The 18,491-nt window shown below is 43.8% G+C and overlaps 1 protein-coding gene, 1 long non-coding RNA gene and 1 pseudogene across 4 annotated transcripts; 2 read left to right on the top strand and 1 right to left on the bottom strand.

The window, feature by feature from the left end:
• Window positions 1–1,170: 1,170 nt before the first annotated feature.
• Window positions 1,171–2,902, top strand: LOC110533102 (annotated as a pseudogene).
• LOC110533780 (RING finger protein 214) lies at window positions 2,900–10,382 on the bottom strand. Of its 3 annotated transcripts, none has more exons than XM_021618294.2 (15): window positions 10,132–10,382; window positions 9,841–10,015; window positions 9,687–9,746; window positions 9,319–9,459; window positions 7,562–7,695; window positions 7,404–7,472; window positions 7,197–7,293; window positions 6,948–7,036; window positions 6,747–6,837; window positions 6,532–6,627; window positions 6,161–6,432; window positions 4,579–4,696; window positions 4,102–4,230; window positions 3,875–3,976; window positions 2,900–3,666 (listed from the first exon to the last, which is right to left on the bottom strand). In XM_021618294.2, the coding sequence occupies exons 1-15, from the start codon at window positions 10,176–10,178 to the stop codon at window positions 3,604–3,606; spliced, it is 1,683 nt and encodes a 560-aa protein (XP_021473969.2). In that variant the 5' UTR covers window positions 10,179–10,382; the 3' UTR covers window positions 2,900–3,603. The 3 variants fall into 3 exon arrangements, with proteins under 3 accessions (XP_021473969.2, XP_021473970.2, XP_036846086.1); XM_036990191.1 differs by having other exon boundaries at window positions 3,302–3,666; window positions 9,841–10,028; XM_021618295.2 differs by lacking the exon at window positions 3,875–3,976.
• Window positions 10,383–10,403: 21 nt separating this feature from the next.
• Window positions 10,404–12,316, top strand: LOC110533781. The gene is made up of 3 exons (XR_005053648.1): window positions 10,404–11,078; window positions 11,192–11,262; window positions 11,714–12,316. It is a non-coding gene; the product is annotated as an uncharacterized LOC110533781 (long non-coding RNA).
• The last annotated feature ends 6,175 nt before the right edge of the window (window positions 12,317–18,491 follow it).

Here is an 18,491-nt window from a genome sequence, read left to right on the forward strand (position 1 = left end):
CCCCTGGAAATAAATATTGTGTGCACACTGGCCAGCTATTCGATTAGGCTGTCAAGAGAGACTACCATGAACTGAAATGGCAAAGAATGAATGTGCCAACTGAATGTATGCCGGTATTCATCAACCCACCAGAAAGAAAACCCATTGACCCAAAAGGAAAGATTCTGTTTATGGGACAGGAGGGACAAGGTTTGTAACATGTTGCTATGTGTGATAAGGGATGCACTGTCCCAGAGAGGTTATGGGGATGTATAGCTAGCTGTATGTCCTGTGCCAGCGCAGCAATATCTTATCTGCTACAGTAGAACTGTATTATCACACACTCCTAGTCTATGACTTCACACACACACGCATTGTCTGAGGCATCAATGACTGGACATGTGCGCACGCACGCACGCACGCACACACACACACACACACACACAGTCCACATGGTGTAGTGGCCAATAGGTTTATACAATTAATAGGGTTGGGTTACCCTCGGCAAGGCCGGACACATCCGGATGCTCTCATTTTTTTTGTGACACAACTTCTGCTTTTGGGCGTTAACGTATCCCTCACTGTTAACAAGGCGACAGTCCATCTCCTCCTCCACATTTACTGGATTGGTTGAACAGTGCCGAAGAGAATCTCACCCAAAAAGTTTTCTCTTGTCAGGAACAGAAAGAAGAAACGCAGCTCAGGCATTTATTTTACGCCTTAGGGTTTTAGAGGCAATGATCTAATGGCCCTATGATGGCTTTATGGGTCACACATAGTAGCCAGAAAGATTAAAAGGCCACAGTGGACAGATAGCCACAAGTGGCTACTTCTGGTCTCATTGTCAATAGGATGATGCAAATATCAAATTATATGACAAGTTTCCTATCCAGTCGGATTGCATAACCATTTACATGTACTTACTAAACATGTTGTATATGGATCTAACAAATATTATTTATGATGACTGGTGATGTTCAACATTGGGGCATATAGGGATATTGAATATATCCAGTTATATATGTAAAGTATGTCATTATTAATGTTTACAATTGATGTACTTACATTGCATGTGCCAGAAACACATTGTTGAATCTTTCCAGAAAAAGACTTTGACATTCAGATGACTGATAGTAACCCCAGTTCCTGCACCGTATGGTGGTAACATTAGGTAAACCCAGTAACCCACTCATGTACATGTAGGTGTTTGTCTGTTTGCTCATAAAAATTTACTTTGTAATAAAACATCTCCCCCTCCTCTTCCCTCTTAGTTTTCTGACCCTTGGACATGCCCCTACAGTTGTACTGAGGGGCTGAGGTCCATGTCCAAGACAGCACACACATCTGATCAGGGACCATACCCCCCAGGTAAGAGAAAACTAGCCTCGCTGGGACACTCATAGGGAGGTATGGGGCTTATGGGAAGCATGGGAGACAGACAACATAGGAGAAAAGGAATAAAATATGAGGAATTGAAGGACCAATATTAGACAGATGAAAGTTGCTGAAAGACATCAGATATTATTTTTGAATTTCGGTTCTTGGAAAGAAATGTGTTAGATTTTGAAATATGGATCAAATGCATAAAAAGCTACTTGCTTTTTGTACTCTGAGTTTGACTTTGAATGTTTGGTAGAGTTCAATTGTTTTTGGTTGTGTGAAACATTGAATGTTAAGTTGTTGCTTCTCACATGTTTTATCTGCCCCTCCCCTTCTCTCTCTCGTTCTCAGCCCTTCACCATGAAGTTCGTCGCTCTTGTTGGCAGTAGGTCAATATGAGCTCTAATGTTATATAACATAGTACAGTCTTGGGTGGAGGCCTGAGCACTATAGCTAAAGCCTGGGTCTGTCATGTGGTTGTTCGCCCACCAGACTCCCAGGCCTTGCAGAATGATGCCCCCTCCCAGATGGAGCACATCAAGGCAGCCATCATAGAGTACCTCACTCAGCTGAAGGAGACCGCCCGGAAGACCCTGGACCACCTGGATGGACTGAATACACTGAGTACAAGTAAAAGAAACACATTGCTCCACTTGGTAACTTTCACCAGATTGTTCTGCCTTAATATTCCCTTTCCAACAACCCCTCATCCTTCTTTCCATCATATCAATGTATTGCACTGGTCTCTCCCTCATTTTACACCCCCTCTCCTCATCTCCCCCCAGGATGAAGCTGTCCGAGAGCTTCGACAAGCTGCACGAGTATACCCAGACTGCTTCCACTTCCAAACAGTTGTGTGAAAAGGTGATGGCTGGTGTTGAGAACCTCTGCACCAAGCTGAAGCCCAAGAGTGAGGAGCTGCAGCAGGTCCTCCAGAAGCATGTTGAGGTGTACCGCGAGAAGCTAAAGCCCATCTTCAAGAACTGTGAGGAGCTGGTCAATTAGATGCGCGCCAAGGTTGAGGTGACCAAGTCAAAGCTGTTCCCCATGGTTGAGATAGTCCGCACCAAGTTGACCAATCGTCTGGAGGAGCGGAGAAATCTGCCCCCCCCCCTACGCTGAGGAGTACAGGGATCAGCTTGTGAAGTCTGTCGGTGAGGGAGGTGTCCCCACACACCGCTGACCTCCAGAGCAAGCTGGAGCCCTACTTCGAGGACCTGAAGAGCAGGTTCATGACCTTCTATGATACCGCCTCCACGGCCATGAAGGCATAAAAACCTCAGATCCTGGTCAGATAGGATTTCCCCTCCCCTCAACTGTGTAACACACACACTCCTCACAACAAGAAGTGCTGAGACTCGCACACACCATCTGTAGATTGTCTCCACGTAGTGGCCACCTTCAGTGTGATTCCATCCACATGAACATGGCCAGTGTCAGTGTCATGCTTGGTGAAAGAAACATGGTGTACCTGATAAAATATTGTCCTTGGATCTCTACTCCAGACATCTTGTCAATGAAATACAAAGGGTCTCCAAAATACTGGTGTAATGGTTTTATTTTATCGTTCTCTTTCATCACATATGTTAATTAAACAAGTCCAAATAGTTATTGCCATTTCCCTTCCACTGAAGTATTTCCTGCTCATTCAAACAAGTTAATTCAATGAGTCATAATTCATGTGACTTTTAGTAAGGCACTTATTAACATAACACTTTAGTGTATTTTTAGACATAGAAAAAAACATTTTACACAGAATCGTGGAAGTTAGAAACATTATAAACATAGAAAATGCTTGGTAGTTAGAAATAACGTGCATGTAACAGTTGATATAATTATGTCAGCGGGTATCAGAGGTATATTTGACAAGAAACACACTGCTTGTTCAAAAGGGCATACACAACAAACATGATATCCCTATGGGTTAAATCAGGAACGTTTTAAAAAGAGAAAATAAAGTTCTGGTCAGTGCCAGATTATCACTGCAGTTGTTTTAACAAGATGTACTAAATGATTTACATAAAGTCAAGTCTAGATATAGGGATGAATAATATGAACGACTTGTGTTTATTGTGTCACATAGGTGAATAGTAATAAGTCACCATGACTGCTCTGTGTAGGTGAGAATCATATTCCACCATCTCCCACTTCAGTTGTGTGAAGCTGACCAGAACGATATCAGTGTTCCTCTTTCCCGTCATGTCTTCTGTTGTATTCTCCGTTCGGTCTGATCGGCTACTCCTCTCACTTTGCTGGACAGAAGGGACAGGCATTGTACTTGCTCGACTGCAGCCATACACTGATGCACTGAAACACAGACAGAGGCAAATCATCAGCTTTCCATCAGCTAAAAGTGCCTCAGTAGCTTAAGAGTCAGGGTTATAGCAATGTAAAAAGGAAGCATCATCTTATTGTGCCTAGTATTGTGTAGAATATGAGGAAGTCTTAGGGTAGGCCTCACCTCATCGACACTGTAGTTTGCAGTAATATAAGTTTTTTTTAGTGTAGGACTTACATCCTTATGTACAGTGTGTGCGCAGCTCATGGGGTGCTGGCTGTCTGCTTCCAAGTGTTTCTGGCACATCAAGCACAGCTTACGATTACTGACAGCCACAGGCTGGCGAGAGACAAGCAGTACATCAATAGCCAAACACACAAGGGTTATGTACATCTCGTCAGCCAAGTCTAAAATTCTCTAACTATGGTTGTTAGTGCCCTCTGCAGGTTGGTAGTGGTTTGTACCTGTGGGGGCCTGGTCTGGAAGACCTGGGCCACTGCAGGTCTCTGGATGGGTCCTAGAGGGCGCTGGATTGGGTCTGGGTAGCCAGGAACGCCCCTGTCTGCAGAGGGAGGCCTGATAGGCCCTGGTGCCTTTGGAGGATAAGGGTTAGGTTTAGACCGGGGATCATCAACTGGATTCAGCCGCGGGCCAATTTTTTTCTTGTGCGGGTGGGTAGGGGGGCCGGACCATAATTGTAAATCATTTGTGACTGCAGATTGACTGCAAGAAGCCCAAATAGATTTAATATTTGAATTAAAACATTAATTTCAAACCTTGCTTACATTTGTATATGATCACATAAGCAAAATGCACCCCCCCCCAAAAAAACAGTATTGTGTGGAGGCCTGTTGGGGAACCCTGGTTTAGACTGTGTTGGTGTGTGCACGAACGTGTGTGCTCCCTAAGTGTGTATGTCTCAGTGTTAATGACTGTCCTACCGGTTTCTCATTTTGTGCCAGTCTCTGTGCCACCTGCTTTGTGACGTCATCAATAGACATGCCAGCCATGGTGCCCCGAGAATTCTTAATCTGCTGCAGAACTGACATAAGCTGGGTTCTGGAGGGAGAGAGGGAGAGAGAGGGAGGTAAACTGAAAGAATGAGACCGTGGCTGCCAATAACGAGTTTTCGCCTACTCCCGGAAAACTTTGTCAAAGGTAAGGATCACGTTCTGCGCACGTGTTATAGGAATTAGTCCTACTTAGTCCTACTAAATGTCCTACTGGTGATATATGTAATGGGGAATTGATATACACTAACAATCAAATGCAAACAATTGATACAATAAAGTTATGAAACAATGAATGTGCACAAATTGGTGGGAGAGAGTGCATTCTGGAGAGAGAAGTGCATTGTGCATGGATTAGTTCACAGAGATGGGCGCGAATAAGACAGGTGTCTCGTGTGCCATAAAATATAATATGCTACTGGTCAACTAAAAAAATCTTGGTCGACGAACAGCCTATCGATCAAACAATCGACCCGTCAAATAATTGAGGTCAGCCCTAGTCCCTACACATTGCAATGGAGCAAAAACAATCAGCGTTGTGTGATAATGTAGGAACATTTTATAGTTGCTGTCATTTCGTAGCCCCTAGCCAGAGTTCCTGAAAAAACAATGTGACTCCCCATTTGAGTTGATGATCTGCGTTGTAACCACAGTCCCTACTAACTGCTGCTTCTCAACGATCATGCCTCAAATCAAATGTATTTATAAAGCCCTTCTTACATCAGCTGATATCTCAAAGTGCTGTACAGAAACCCAGCTTAAAACCCCAAACAGCAAGCAATGCAGGTGTAGAAGCACGTACCCATCGGTTCCACCTCTGGGCCGCCGAACGTTCTAGGCAACCCAAGCATGTGTATCCGGACCTGGAAACCAGTCTGACAATGGGTTCGCTTAGCGTCGCCCAAAACACATTTATTCTTAACTACCGCTTTAGACTGCCTACGATGTCTGATGAATATCTTCATAGTTATGCTGCCTTATCGTAGCGAGAGTTGCTGAAAAAAGAACTAGCCAGTGTTTGCAATGATAATGAGAAAATAATCACTATTTTTTACTGCCTGTATGTCTTGCTTTTGTTTGATATGCTTGCCTAAATATACAACAGACAAAAAAGTTTGTACGAACATGTCGCTCATGTATTCTGCGTACAACATGATAGCTGCATGTAGCCTAACACACCTCCTGAAAAAATAACCTGAAATCGAGCAGAGGCAGAGTGTGCATCAGCTACGTAATCTCTGTATCAATAGCCACGGCAAGTCAGGTTATAGCCACGGCAAGCCAGGTTATAGCCACGGCAAGCCAGGTTATAGCCACGGCAAGTCAGGTTATAGCCACGGCAAGTCAGGTTATAGCCACGGCAAGTCAGGTTATAGCCACGGCAAGTCAGGTTATAGCCACGGCAAGTCAGGTTCCGGAAAAACTGGAACCGCAGCCACTCCGTATTGATTATAGTCTGCAAGATCTTTTACTGACCAGCACATTCAGAGTAAGTGACAGACTTTGATCTCACCTGTTGCACTGTGGAAATCTGTCTCCCAGTCTCTTCAGCAGATTGTCCAGTTTGCCAGCAGCGGGGGGGTTATTGGAGGGCAGGGACTGGGCGGAGGCCATGGTAGTGGTGGACTGGGAGACAGGTGGGGCGGCTGGGTGTTGGGCTAGAGCAGAGGCAGGGGGAGTGGAGGAGGGGGCAGGTGGGGGGGTTACTCTGGCTGGGGCTGTGAAAGCAGCACGGTGGTGCGGCTGGGATGTGAAGGTCATCCCCATGGCTTTAGGAGGGCCCATCTGGAAATGTTGAAAAGGGGGGCGGGGTGCATATCATCAGACTCATCAACAAGTCCACCTGGCATTGACTGTCTTCGTCAGAATCAATTGCACACACACCATGGGGACCTGGGGTAAGGGTGGTAATGTGATTCCAGGGAGGCTTTCCATTGGTTGGCCCTGTTGCAGCAAGTGAAGGTAATCCTTGAACTGATTCTGGGAGAGAGAAAGAGTAGATGAGAGGGGACAGTCAATAAAGTCCCCTAGTTGTCTAGGGGCAGTTCAACCCCCTAGTCGAGTTCTTAACGCAGTCTAGCCGCTCTTTTGTCCCTCACCTGTAGTCCCGCCAAACTGCTGTGAACCACAGCCACATTATTCTCCCACTCCAGCCTGTGGTGCATGTGCTGCTGTTGGGAGGAGTCTAACCTGCAGACAGAGGGAACACAACCAATCACTGAAGCACAGCCTTTATGGGAGAAGTTACAATATACAGACGATATCCAGCTTTGGTCATAAGGTCATGCTCAGTACAGTACCCAAGTGTGTTTATGTATTGGTCAGCCTCTTTCAGCCAGTCGTCCACCTCAGACATGGTCACATCTCTCTGCATTTCCAGAGCTGCAATCTGTTGAACATAAATCAGAATACAAATCAGCGTTAATCGATGATTGTCTTTAAATCCAACTCCATGGAGACAAGTGTGGATAGGTGAATGAGAGTGAACGTTCAGGGTCATAGGGTTGTGATGGTTGACTTATTGAGTTAATAAATATGTACAGACTGACCTCCTCCTGTAGAGCTCTCTGTGTGGTCTCCTCTGACTCCTCCTGTAGACGCTCCATCTCAGTGTTCAGGTCTGCTAGCTCCCGCTCCCACATCAGCCTGGAGATGATCACAGTAGGTGTATTGTATAGCGAAATAACGTGGACTAGTATGTGGTGTCTATAGTTATGTTATAAGTGTAGGGGTAGGACTGTGGCTTAGTGTCTTACTTCTCCTGGTTCTGCTCCTCTATCAGCAAAGCCAGCTTCCTGGTGGTCTCCTCCAGCTCCTGAGACAGTCTGGTAAAGGGACAAACAGAGGAACATGGCAGACAGCACATAATGTCACAGTTCTGTCTTTTTCCACCTTCTCACTTTCTCTCCTTTACCTGTTCCTCTCCTCCTCCATTTTGCTTTTCTCCATGCTGAGCTCCTGCTTCTGGACCGCAAAGTTCTTGCGGGTGGTCTTGCAGCAGTTCAGCTGAAGCTTCACATGCAGGGACTCAATTTTGTCCAGCAGCGCCTAAAAATATTAATGTTGTCACTCACAGGTTATAAACCCAAAGACGTAATGACACAATTAGGCTTATACAGTGCTTCCGGAAAGTGTTCAGACTGCTTTACTTTTTCCACATTTTCTTACGTTACAGCCTTATTCTAAAATGGATTCAATTGTTTTATCCCCTAATCAATCTACACACAATACCCCATAATGACAAAGCAAAAACAGTTTAAATGTTTGTACATTTATATAAAAAAACTGAAATATCACATTTACACAAGTATTCAGACCCTTTACTCAGTACTTTGTTGAAGCACCATTGGCAGCGATTACAGCCTCTAGTCTTCTTGGGTATGACGCTACAAGCTTGGCATACCTGTATTTAGGGAGTTTCTCCCATTCTTCTCTGCAGATCCTCTCAAGCTCTGTCAGGTTGGATGGGGAGCATCGTTGCACAGCTATTTTCAGGTCTCTCCAGAGCTGTTCAATCAGGGTTCAAGTCTGGGCTCTGGCTGGGACACTCAAGGACATTGAGACTTGTCCCGAAGCCACTCCTGTGTTGTCTTGTTGGAGGGTGAACCTTCACCCCAGTCTGAGGTCCTGAGCGCTTTACATCAAGGATCTCCATGTACTTTGCTCCGTTCATCTTTTCCTCAATCCTAACTAGCCTCCCAGTCCCTGAAAAACATCCCCACAGCATGACGCTGCCACCACCATGCTTCACCTTAGGGATGGTGCCAGGTTTCCTCCAGACGTGACACTTGGCATTCAGGGCAAAAAGTTAAATCTTGGTTTCATCAGACCAGAGCATCTTGTCTCTTATGATCTGAGATTCTTTAGGTGCCTTTTGGCAAACTCCAAGTGGGCTGTCATGTACCTTTTACTGAGGTGGCTTTCGTCTAGCCACTCTACCGTAAAGCCCGATTGGTGGAGACCTGCAGAGATGGTTGTCCTTCTGGAAGGTTCTCCCATCTCCACAGAGAAACTCTGGAGCTCTGTAGAGTGACCATCGGGTCACGATTTCTCATTTTTTGCTGGACGGCCAGCTCTAGGAAGAGTCTTGGTAGTTCCAAACTTCTTCCATTTAAGAATGATGGAGGCCACTGTGTTCTTGGGGACCTTCAATGCTGCAGACCTTTTTTGGTACCATTCCCCAGATCTGTGCCTCGACATAATCCTGTCTCGGAGCTCAACAGATAATTCCTTCGACCTCATGGCTTGGTTTTTGCTCTGACATGCACTGTCAACTGTGGGACTTTATATAGACAGGTGTATGCCTTTCCAAATCATGTCCAATCAATTTAATTTACCACAGGTGGACTCCAATCAAGTTGTAGAAACATCTCAATGATGATCAATGGAAACAGAATGCAGCTGTGCTAAATTTTGAGTGTCATAGCAAATGGTCTGAATATTTATGTAAATAAGGTATCTGTTTTGAAAAATGTTAATACATTTGCAAACATTTCTGAAAACCTGTTATCGCTTTGTCATTATGGGGTACTGTGTGTAAATCGATCATTTGTATTTATTTAATACATTTTAGAATAAGGCTGTAACACAAAATGTGGAAAAAGTCAAGGGGTCTGAATACTTTCCGAATGCACCGTATGTAGCCTACAGTACAGAGACGTGTGAACAGACCTGCTGCTGGTGGACCCCCTCATCCTTCTTCTGCACCAGACTGTCTACTTGGCTGCCATGATCAGCCTCATCCTCCTCCTGGTGCTTCATCAGCTCCTCATACTGCATGGCCAGGTGGGTGCTGTACTCATCCACTGACCGCTGCACAGAGAGAGCGCGAGAGAGAGAGAGAGTTGAGAAAAATAGGAAGGGAGAAAAGATAGGAAAAAGAGAGTGAGGGAGGGTGGAAAGAGGAGAAAGAGAGAGGAGAAATGTAAGGAGAGAGAGTAAAAATGAAAAAGGTTATCAACATCTGTGACACACATATAGAAGTTGTGTGTGTTACCACAATAATTGCCCCAGGTATGCACCCAGAGTGAATACATTACCATCAGTGACTCCCAATCCAGATCGGTGTTAACATCTTTGTCTGCTGTCCAGGCGTCTGTCTGCAAGATACCAAACACTTAGGATTACTTGCTGTCACATATGCTCACGATTCACTTTCGTAAATTACTGCTGTCCTATACCAACGTATACTACCTGAACGCCTTGCCCCTCCTGCTTCTTCTTGTGAGTGACATGCTGTCCATCTCCCGAGGCCAGCTTGTCCAGCTCCCCTACAGATTCCGAGGTGTAGCCAGGCTCGGACCAGGGGTTGGACTGGTTGGACCAGGGGTTGTATTGCTGCTCAGGGTTTCCCATGGCGGAGGTTTCGCTGGGAGACAGAGCTAGGGTAAATATTTGGTGAGGTACTCTGCTCTTGATATACCAGCATGTCATCACCCACTCCTCATAAGCAACTACCCCTACGATAACAGTCACCGCACTTACCGCGCCATGTCCTCCTCCAGCGCCAATCCCCAGTCGATGTCGTCCATCGTTTGCTAGCTAGCTAGCTAGTTAGTTAGTTTCTTCGACTACAAATGAAAATGAAACAGCGGTAAGCTTGTTAGGAAACTGAAACTTAAATGACAACGTACATCTTAGTAGTCATCAAAAACGGCCAATTCATATTTTGAATTGTCTGTTTCCTCATCCCACGTTGGAAAATTATAAACATTGCACGTTTGATGACGTGCACTTCCGGGTAAACACACGCAGATCATTGCTACGCTTGCGCAAGCGCCGTCCAAATGAGTTTATTCATAATGTTTGACATTCTTGTGATTCATGTTGTCCAGAGAGAGGTGAGTTTGTTCTGAATGTATGCAAACATGGTATGATTGGTAGACAAATAATGTAGCTTCAAATTATGTAAATTGTAATTCCTACATGACCACTACAGAAGTGTCATAGTAAAAAGTGTTAGGCCTACATGTGAAAATGTCATGGGATGCATTTACTGTATTTATTGGTAGTTGGTAGACCACTGATGGAATCCATATCCTGGACCCTGTTTCAGAAAGCTGGTTTAACAAACTCTTGAGTTTTAAACCTGAACTCTAGGTTGACTAACTCTGAGCTGTCAAACTCAAGCGTTTTCATTTTCAGAACAGGTGATAACTCAGAGTTGATTGAACTAATTGTTAAGTTAACCCTGAGTGAAGCATGTGCATGAGGAGATAAAAAGCCCTCATGAATGGAACACCGATAACATGATTCATCATAGCAACAGGAGAAAAAAGGGCTTGAACCTCCTACTTCTCCCCAGTGGAGTTAGAAATATTAATGAATGCGTATGCAGAATATGAGTTTATATTTATTTTAAAAAGCAATACAGTAGCAGCAGCAAAAGAGCGTGAGCTGGCGTGGCAGAAAATTGCTGACCGAGTCAATGCGTGAGTATTAATTGAATAAAAAAGAAACGTTTTTATCTCGGGTGTTCTACTTATTCAACATTTTATATATTTTGTGTGTGTGTATATATATGTGTGTTTTAATATTTATGCAGGTGCAACCCAACAGGCACAAAACGTACTTGGCAGCAACTGAAGATGAAATGTAAAAATATACTTCCAACTGGTAAGGTATAATTTCATTACAAGGACTTGTGATGTTGTTTAGCCTACCCTACCCAATTAAACAGCATTCAGTGGCTACATTCAACATGTGATATATTTAAGTAGTTAGTGAAATTGCCTAAGCAAAAAAAGTACATTTGTCAGCCATCCCAACATTGTCAGTATTTCATATTGTCTATTGGAAATTAACACCTAAATGCCTTTTTACATGTCTCCAAATTTGTGCTTACTGGACATGTTCAAATTTGACCTCCATTATAGCCAATAGAAAAAGTCTGAGGAATGAAATACAGGTGAGGGTTCACCACCACGGAGGCTGAGTAGATGGCCCTCAGTCAAAACAGTGGGTGACCTATTGCTGAAGGCATCTCTGAACTGGAAGTACTCGTAATACTCCACAGATTTGTCATAATGGGTTAGAGTAGAACCAAAATGGTTCATTTTCATTACAGGATAATGATGGAGACACCTTGTCAGCTGCCACAGAGAGGGAAGATACAGAGAGGTCTATTGAGGTTTACACCTTAACAATAACATCGAACAGTTGATGATAGTGTTGTACCATAATAAAACTTGGTACCTTATTTTTCTCTAACAGCAATGCTGGAATTTACAATGAGGAAGAGGGGGGGTCCATCCACTTCCACAGCACAACTTACCTCCTCCGTAAGATGTTGTTCAGCATTGGCCCATTACTTAGAATGAAACTAAGTAGACCTGGCACTGTGAAATTCAATGTCATTTTGTATTCCTGTGAAACAGCTGTACAGGGTGTACTTAGAGAAACAAATTGACAAATGTCATCTAGAAATTGTCCACAAGGCTGCAGATGCAAAAGATACAAATAGAAATACAACTGCTAGAACATCAGTTTAAGGTGGATGGTGGATGATTTTACTTGTTTGAACAACATAAAACAATACAAACTACTGTACTGCATTTGTACTTGCAGGAAATAAAGAAGACTTCATAAAAAGAAAGGCATATTGTCTTAATTTGACACTGGAGAGGTGATGGGTCAATCAGAAATGATGGTAGCATATTGTGTCTCTGACTGTCTCTCGTGTGTCAGCGGGGTGGCCTGGATCGTTATCAGGATCGTTCACTGGTTGAGTAGGACATTGTTCTCCTCTAATTGTGGTAATATTGTGGAGAATCACACATAAGGTCACATGCCCTTTCTGGGGTGACCCTGAGCCTACGAAGGCACTGGAACCGGGCCTTGAGCATCCCAATGGTCATGTCTATCCTGGCTCGTGTCTTGCAGTGAGCCAAGTTATAACGTTGCTGTGGGCCGTGCTCAGGATCAGGGTAAGGGCTCAGCAAATAGGGCTGGCAGGTGTACCCTCTGTCACCGAGCAGGTAACCATCGAACTCTCCTATGATAATACGAGGATACATTTCATTTTTAATTGCAATCGAAAGAAACAAAATATTGATATAATAGGATATAGCTATATATAACTCACCACGGGCAAATCTAACTCCGTGTACACTCATGAACAATTTGCGAGTCATGCACAGACCGAGGCCACTTTGCTTCCACGATGCTGATGATGTGGGCTGCATCACATATGATCTTCACAGTGCAGAACAGTAATTAGCTGTATTGTGAAGTATCTTTCATTTGGAATGCTAAAGGCTACTATTTAGGCCTACTTGCACATTAATGCTGTGGAAAGACTTCCTATTCACATAATCTCCTTCGTTTACTGAAGGAGCTGTGATAGGAATATGAGCGCTATCTATGCAGCCAATCATACCTGGAAACCCTCAAATATATCAAATGAACTGATTAGTACTTCATGTCTCAAAGCTTCATACTAAGTAAATTAATTATTGCTTAGACTGATACCTGCAATTATGTGGAATTCTTCTTTGTTGATTCTTGTGGGTCTGTGACTTGTGAACACCACAGAAGTGTACAGGAAATGTTTCAGTGCAAGTCACATGACAGCCTGACAGATGGTTGCCTTGGAAATATGCTCAGCGTCACCGACATCATATAGAAAACTCCCGTCGTCAAAAGAAAAAAGTGCAACACAAAGAATTTGTTCAGAACTGAGAGCATGTCCACGATGTGTCAAATTAACTACATGAGGGCTGAGAATATTGTTCAGATGATTGATCGATTGTACAGAAACACTCAAACAGATAATCATCAGGGAATGATAAAACATCCAAACATGGTCTGATTACCCTCTCCCTATGGAGATTTCTGCAGAGTGCTTGTGCTTCAATATCAACTAGCTCTTCAAGAAAAGGACACACCATGTCTGACACCTCCTGCAAGCTTTAGCTAAAGAGGAGGAGAAACTCAGGGTTAGTTGAAAACCTTCCAGGGAGCAGGTTAGCTTCAGAGAGTATGTTGCCATAGTAACTGACTCAGAGTTGAGCTGAACTGGCTTTGTGAAACAGAAAACCCTGAGTTTCCTTCAACTCTGAGTCAACTCACTCTGAGTTTTCACTAAACACACTTTCTGAAACAGGGCCCTGGATGACTACAACACTAAGTCTAGTATCTAATTCCGCGTTCAAGTGCTAGTCAGAACAAGGAAACTCAGAAATGTTCGACTTGCTAACTAGTTGTCATTATAGTTGTCACGTTCAACGAATCAGCAAGTCGGAAATTTCAGCGTCTCATAGGTTCAACCTGCATGTGAACATGGTATATCTACAGCTAACCTAACCAAATATTGTCTATTGACAAGATAGTCAAGTGACCACATTAACAATGGAAATACATGTCCTCAAAGATGGAAGGCAGGCAGGAGGAGGATAAATCAGGTGGGACCATTCTAGCCAATGAGAGGGCAGATACACGTGTGAACAACAAGCCATAGAGATACATACAACTTTGTATCTGTGCCATTATACTATAGCGTCTGTGACAGCACAGGCAGCGCCATTGAGGCCCTCTCAATTTTCAAGTAATACATTTTCTTTTTCATTGGCTGATTGCTCCCAACTCATAAGAATACCCACCAAGTAGACTACTTAATAATTGTGGAAGCTCTCAATGGCAATGTCAAATCAAATCAAAATCAAATGTATTTATATAGCCCTTCGTACATCAGCTGATATCTCAAAGTGCTGTACAGAAACCCAGCCTAAAACCCCAAACAGCAAGCAATGCAGGTGTAGAAGCACGGTGGCTAGAAAAAACTCCCTAGAGAGGCCAAAACCTAGGAAGAAACCTAGAGAGGAACCAGGCTATGTGGGGTGGCCAGTCCTCTTCTGGCTGTGCCGGATGGAGATTATAACAGAACATGGCCAAGATGTTCAAATGTTCATAAATGACCAGCATGGTCAAATAATAATAATCACAGGCAGAACAGTTGAAACTGGAGCAGCAGCACGGCCAGGTGGACTGGGGACAGCAAGGAGTCATCATGTCAGGTAGTCCTGAGGCATGGTCTTAGGGCTCAGGTCCTCCGAGAGAGAGAAAGAAAGAGAGAATTAGAGAGAGCATACTTAAATTCACACAGGACACCGAATAGGACAGGAGAAGTACTCCAGATATAACAAACTGACCCTAGCCCCCCGACACAAACTACTGCAGCATAAATAGTGGAGGCTGAGACAGGAGGGGTCAGGAGACACTGTGGCCCCATCCGAGGACACCCCCGGACAGGGCCAAACAGGAAGGATATAACCCCACCCACTTTGCCAAAGCAAAGCCCCCACACCACTAGAGGGATATCTTCAACCACCAACCTACCATCCTGAGACAAGGCCGAGTATAGCCCATAAAGATCTCCGCCACGGCACAACCCAAGCGGGGGTGCCAATGTCCATACTAAAGCGGTTTATATCCAGTATGAGCCCTCTATCTTCTCTATGACAACAATACCGTTGCTAAAATGCCACGTGCATCCACTTATATCAGTGCATTCATAACAACCAAACCATTACGAAACTTATCTTTAATCAAATAGGCCCCACGTAGGAAATTAGCAAGTATTTTTTTTTATTGTTGACCACATTCGACACTCATTGCAACTCCATACAAAAAAATCCTCACTTCATGGGCTTATTTTCGTGGACAGATTTTGGGTAAAACGTCTCGCTTCCCTTTCTGACCTAACGTAGCAGGTGTAAAAGAAACTAGCAAACCTCACAGCCACTAGAGGGCATAACCTATTGTCAATCATTTTCTCTGACTTCTGCTTAAAATGAATGAACCATAGTGAACACACACTGCTGTCCCTGAACAAGTGATTGACAGACAGCCAGGCACTCTTTACACCACCTGACTCCAGTGCTAATCTCTTGTCCTGACCTAGACTATGAAAATCATAATCTCTACAAATATATTTTTTGTTGACCAAATTCAACACTGTCATTGAACTACATACAAATATGTTCATGGACAGATTTTGGGCAGAGTAAAACTTCTTGCGTCCTCTCTGGCTAGTTTCATGTTACTTCACATTCCCCGGTTCTAATACTTCTGGGAAAATGTGTCTTAACTAATTATTTGGAAAAACAGCCTACTGTCTGTGGGTAGATAGGCCTACAGTATATGCTTATGATATAGGCGTACAATGATTGACATGGAATATAGATCTTTTGACCACAAATCAGATGTAAATTATTGACATACTGTAGGTAGACTCCATAATGGGTGTATACAATGGTTTTCAGAAGAAATAAAAACAATTGGGGGGGAAGGTTCTGCTGTGACAGGCTAAAATAAATGCTGATAGTGATCTCCAGAGAGGGGAAGGAAGAGGTGAGGAGATGTAGAGGAGGAGCTGACAATGACTGCTTTGCTTACTGTTTGCTGTTTCCCTGGTGACCAAGTAATATGTGATGGTCATGATAAAGATAGCACCTCTACAGACGGTATCTACACTGAACAAAAATAGAAACACAACATATAAAGCGTTGGTTCAATGTTTCTTGAGCTTATTTCTCTCAAATGTTGTGAACACATGTGTTTCCATCACCTGATAGTGAGAATTTCTCCTTTGCCAAGATAATCCATCTAGGGGGTGCTGAGGAGTATTTCTGTAATAAAGCCCTTTTGTGGGGGGGGGGGGAAAGTGGGTGGGCCTATATCCTCCCAGGCCCACCTATAGGTCCACCCCTGCCCAGCCATGTGAAATCCATAGATTAGGGCCTAATGAATTTATTTAAATCGACTGATTTCCTTATATGAACTGTATCTCAGTAAAATCTTTTTAATTGTTGCATGTTGCGTTTTATATTTTTGTTCAGCATAACTAAGCATTCACATTCTCTCAAGATGCTGAAATAAATAAATCACATTTCTCCACTCCTATTTCAGAGTACATTTGTCCTACATTTGGTGTATGCTTTTATGGCTAGAAATGCTTAAGGCTATGTGAGACGTTATAGACCTACAGTCGTTGTCAATATTTCAGTTTCCATTTAACCCGTCTGAAAGTAGGCTGCTACAGTTCCCTTGAATTTCCCTATTTGATGTCCCGTCTTGCGACTCTTGAATTTGTATAGTACCTCACAATCATCCTCTTTTACCACTTCACCAAATCTTTCCAAAACATATTAGCCTACTTTTCTGGACATTTCTTCTCTTTATTTTTAACTCTCCATTTCACAGCTTTTCTCGTATTGAATTAAACTCTGACATTGTCCTTTTTGCTTCTGTGGATTGACGTTAACTTTTTCTGCCTGTTCCCAAAAGTGATTGGCGTGTAGGCTAACCTGGTTCGTGCACTTATTTTTTTTACTTATTTTGTACATAACGTTGCTGCTACCGTCTCTTATGACCGAAAATAACTTCTAGACATCATGACTATGATTACTCACCACGGACTAGCAGAATCCTTTTTTTCCTTTCACGACTCCTTTCACGAAGGATATACTGCTTCCTCGGGAACAGGCCCCGATCCCCATGATCTGCGTGAAGAGGAGGTGGAGAAAGAGGGGCCTTCTGAGAATTTGTAGGCATTTGAATAAACCCCCACTTCCCCCCATTCTGCTAGCAAACGTGCAATCCTTGGAGAATAAAATCGACGAGTTACGAGGAAGATTAAACTACCAACAGGACATAAAAAAACGGTAACATCTTATACTTCACAGAGTCGTGGCTGAACGACGACAATATCAACATACAGCTGGCTGGTTATACGATGTACCGGCAGGATAGAACAGCGGCGTCTGGTAAGACAAGGGGAGGTGGACTATGTATTTTTGTAAATAACAGCTGGTGCACGATATCTAAGGAAGTCTCGAGCTATTGCTCGCCTGAGGTAGAGTATCTCATTAAAAGCTGTAGACCACACTACCTACCGAGAGAGTTTTCATCTGTATTCTTCGTAGCGGTTGACATGCCACCACAATCAGAGGCTGGCACTAAGACGGCATTGAATGAGCTGTATTCCGCCATAAGCAAACAAGAAAACGCTCACCCAGAGGCGGTGCTCCTAGTAGCCGGGGACTTTAATGCAGGGAAATATATATCCGTTTTACAAAATTTCTATCAGCCTGTTAAATGTGCAACCAGAAGAAAAATAACTCTGGACCACCTATACTCCACACACAGAAACGCATACAAAGCTCTCCCTTGCCCTCCATTTGGCAAATCTGACCATAATTCTATCCTCCTGATTCCTGCTTACAACTAAAAGTTAAAGCAGGAAGCACCAATGACTAGATCAATAAAAAAGTGGTCAGATGAAGCAGATGCTAAGCTACAGGACTGGTTTGCTAGCACAGACTGGAATATGTTCCGGGATTCCTCAGATGGCATTGAGGAGGACACCACATCAGTCATTGGCTTCATCCATAAGTGCATCGATGGCGTCGTCCCCACAGTGTCCGTACGTACATACCCCAACCAGAAGCCATGGATTACAGGCAGCATCCGCACTGAGCTAGAGCTGCCGCTTTCAAAGAGCGGGACTCTAACTCGGAAGCTTATAAGAAATCCCGCTATGCCCTCCGGCGCACCAGGCCAAGCTTCAATACAGGACTAATATTGAATCGTACTACACCGGCTCTGATGCTCATCAGATGTGGAAGGGCTTGCAAACCTTGGTGTCCACATCAACAACAAACTAGAATGGTACAAACACACCAAGACAGTCATGAAGAGGGCACGACAAAGCCTATTTCCCCTCAGGAAACTAAAAAGATTTGGCATGGGTCCTGAGATCCTCAAAAGGTTCTACAGCTACAACACCGAGAGCATCACTGCCTGGTACGGCAATTGCTCGGCCTACGACCACAAGGCACTACAGG

This window comes from Oncorhynchus mykiss, chromosome 10, assembly GCF_013265735.2.
Source record: "Oncorhynchus mykiss isolate Arlee chromosome 10, USDA_OmykA_1.1, whole genome shotgun sequence".
In the NCBI taxonomy this organism is placed as follows: Eukaryota; Metazoa; Chordata; class Actinopteri; order Salmoniformes; family Salmonidae; genus Oncorhynchus; species Oncorhynchus mykiss.

Excerpts from the sequence above, each read along its gene's own strand:
- LOC110533780 (XM_021618294.2), bottom strand. The coding sequence starts at position 10,178 with ATGGACGACATCGACTGGGGATTGGCGCTGGAGGAGGACATGGCGCG. Across the intron at positions 7,037-7,196 it reads AGAGAGCTCTACAGGAGGAG|ATTGCAGCTCTGGAAATGCA; the intron begins GTCAGTCTGTAC and ends TATGTTCAACAG. Across the intron at positions 3,667-3,874 it reads CACACACTGTACATAAGGAT|TGCATCAGTGTATGGCTGCA; the intron begins GTAAGTCCTACA and ends TCTGTGTTTCAG.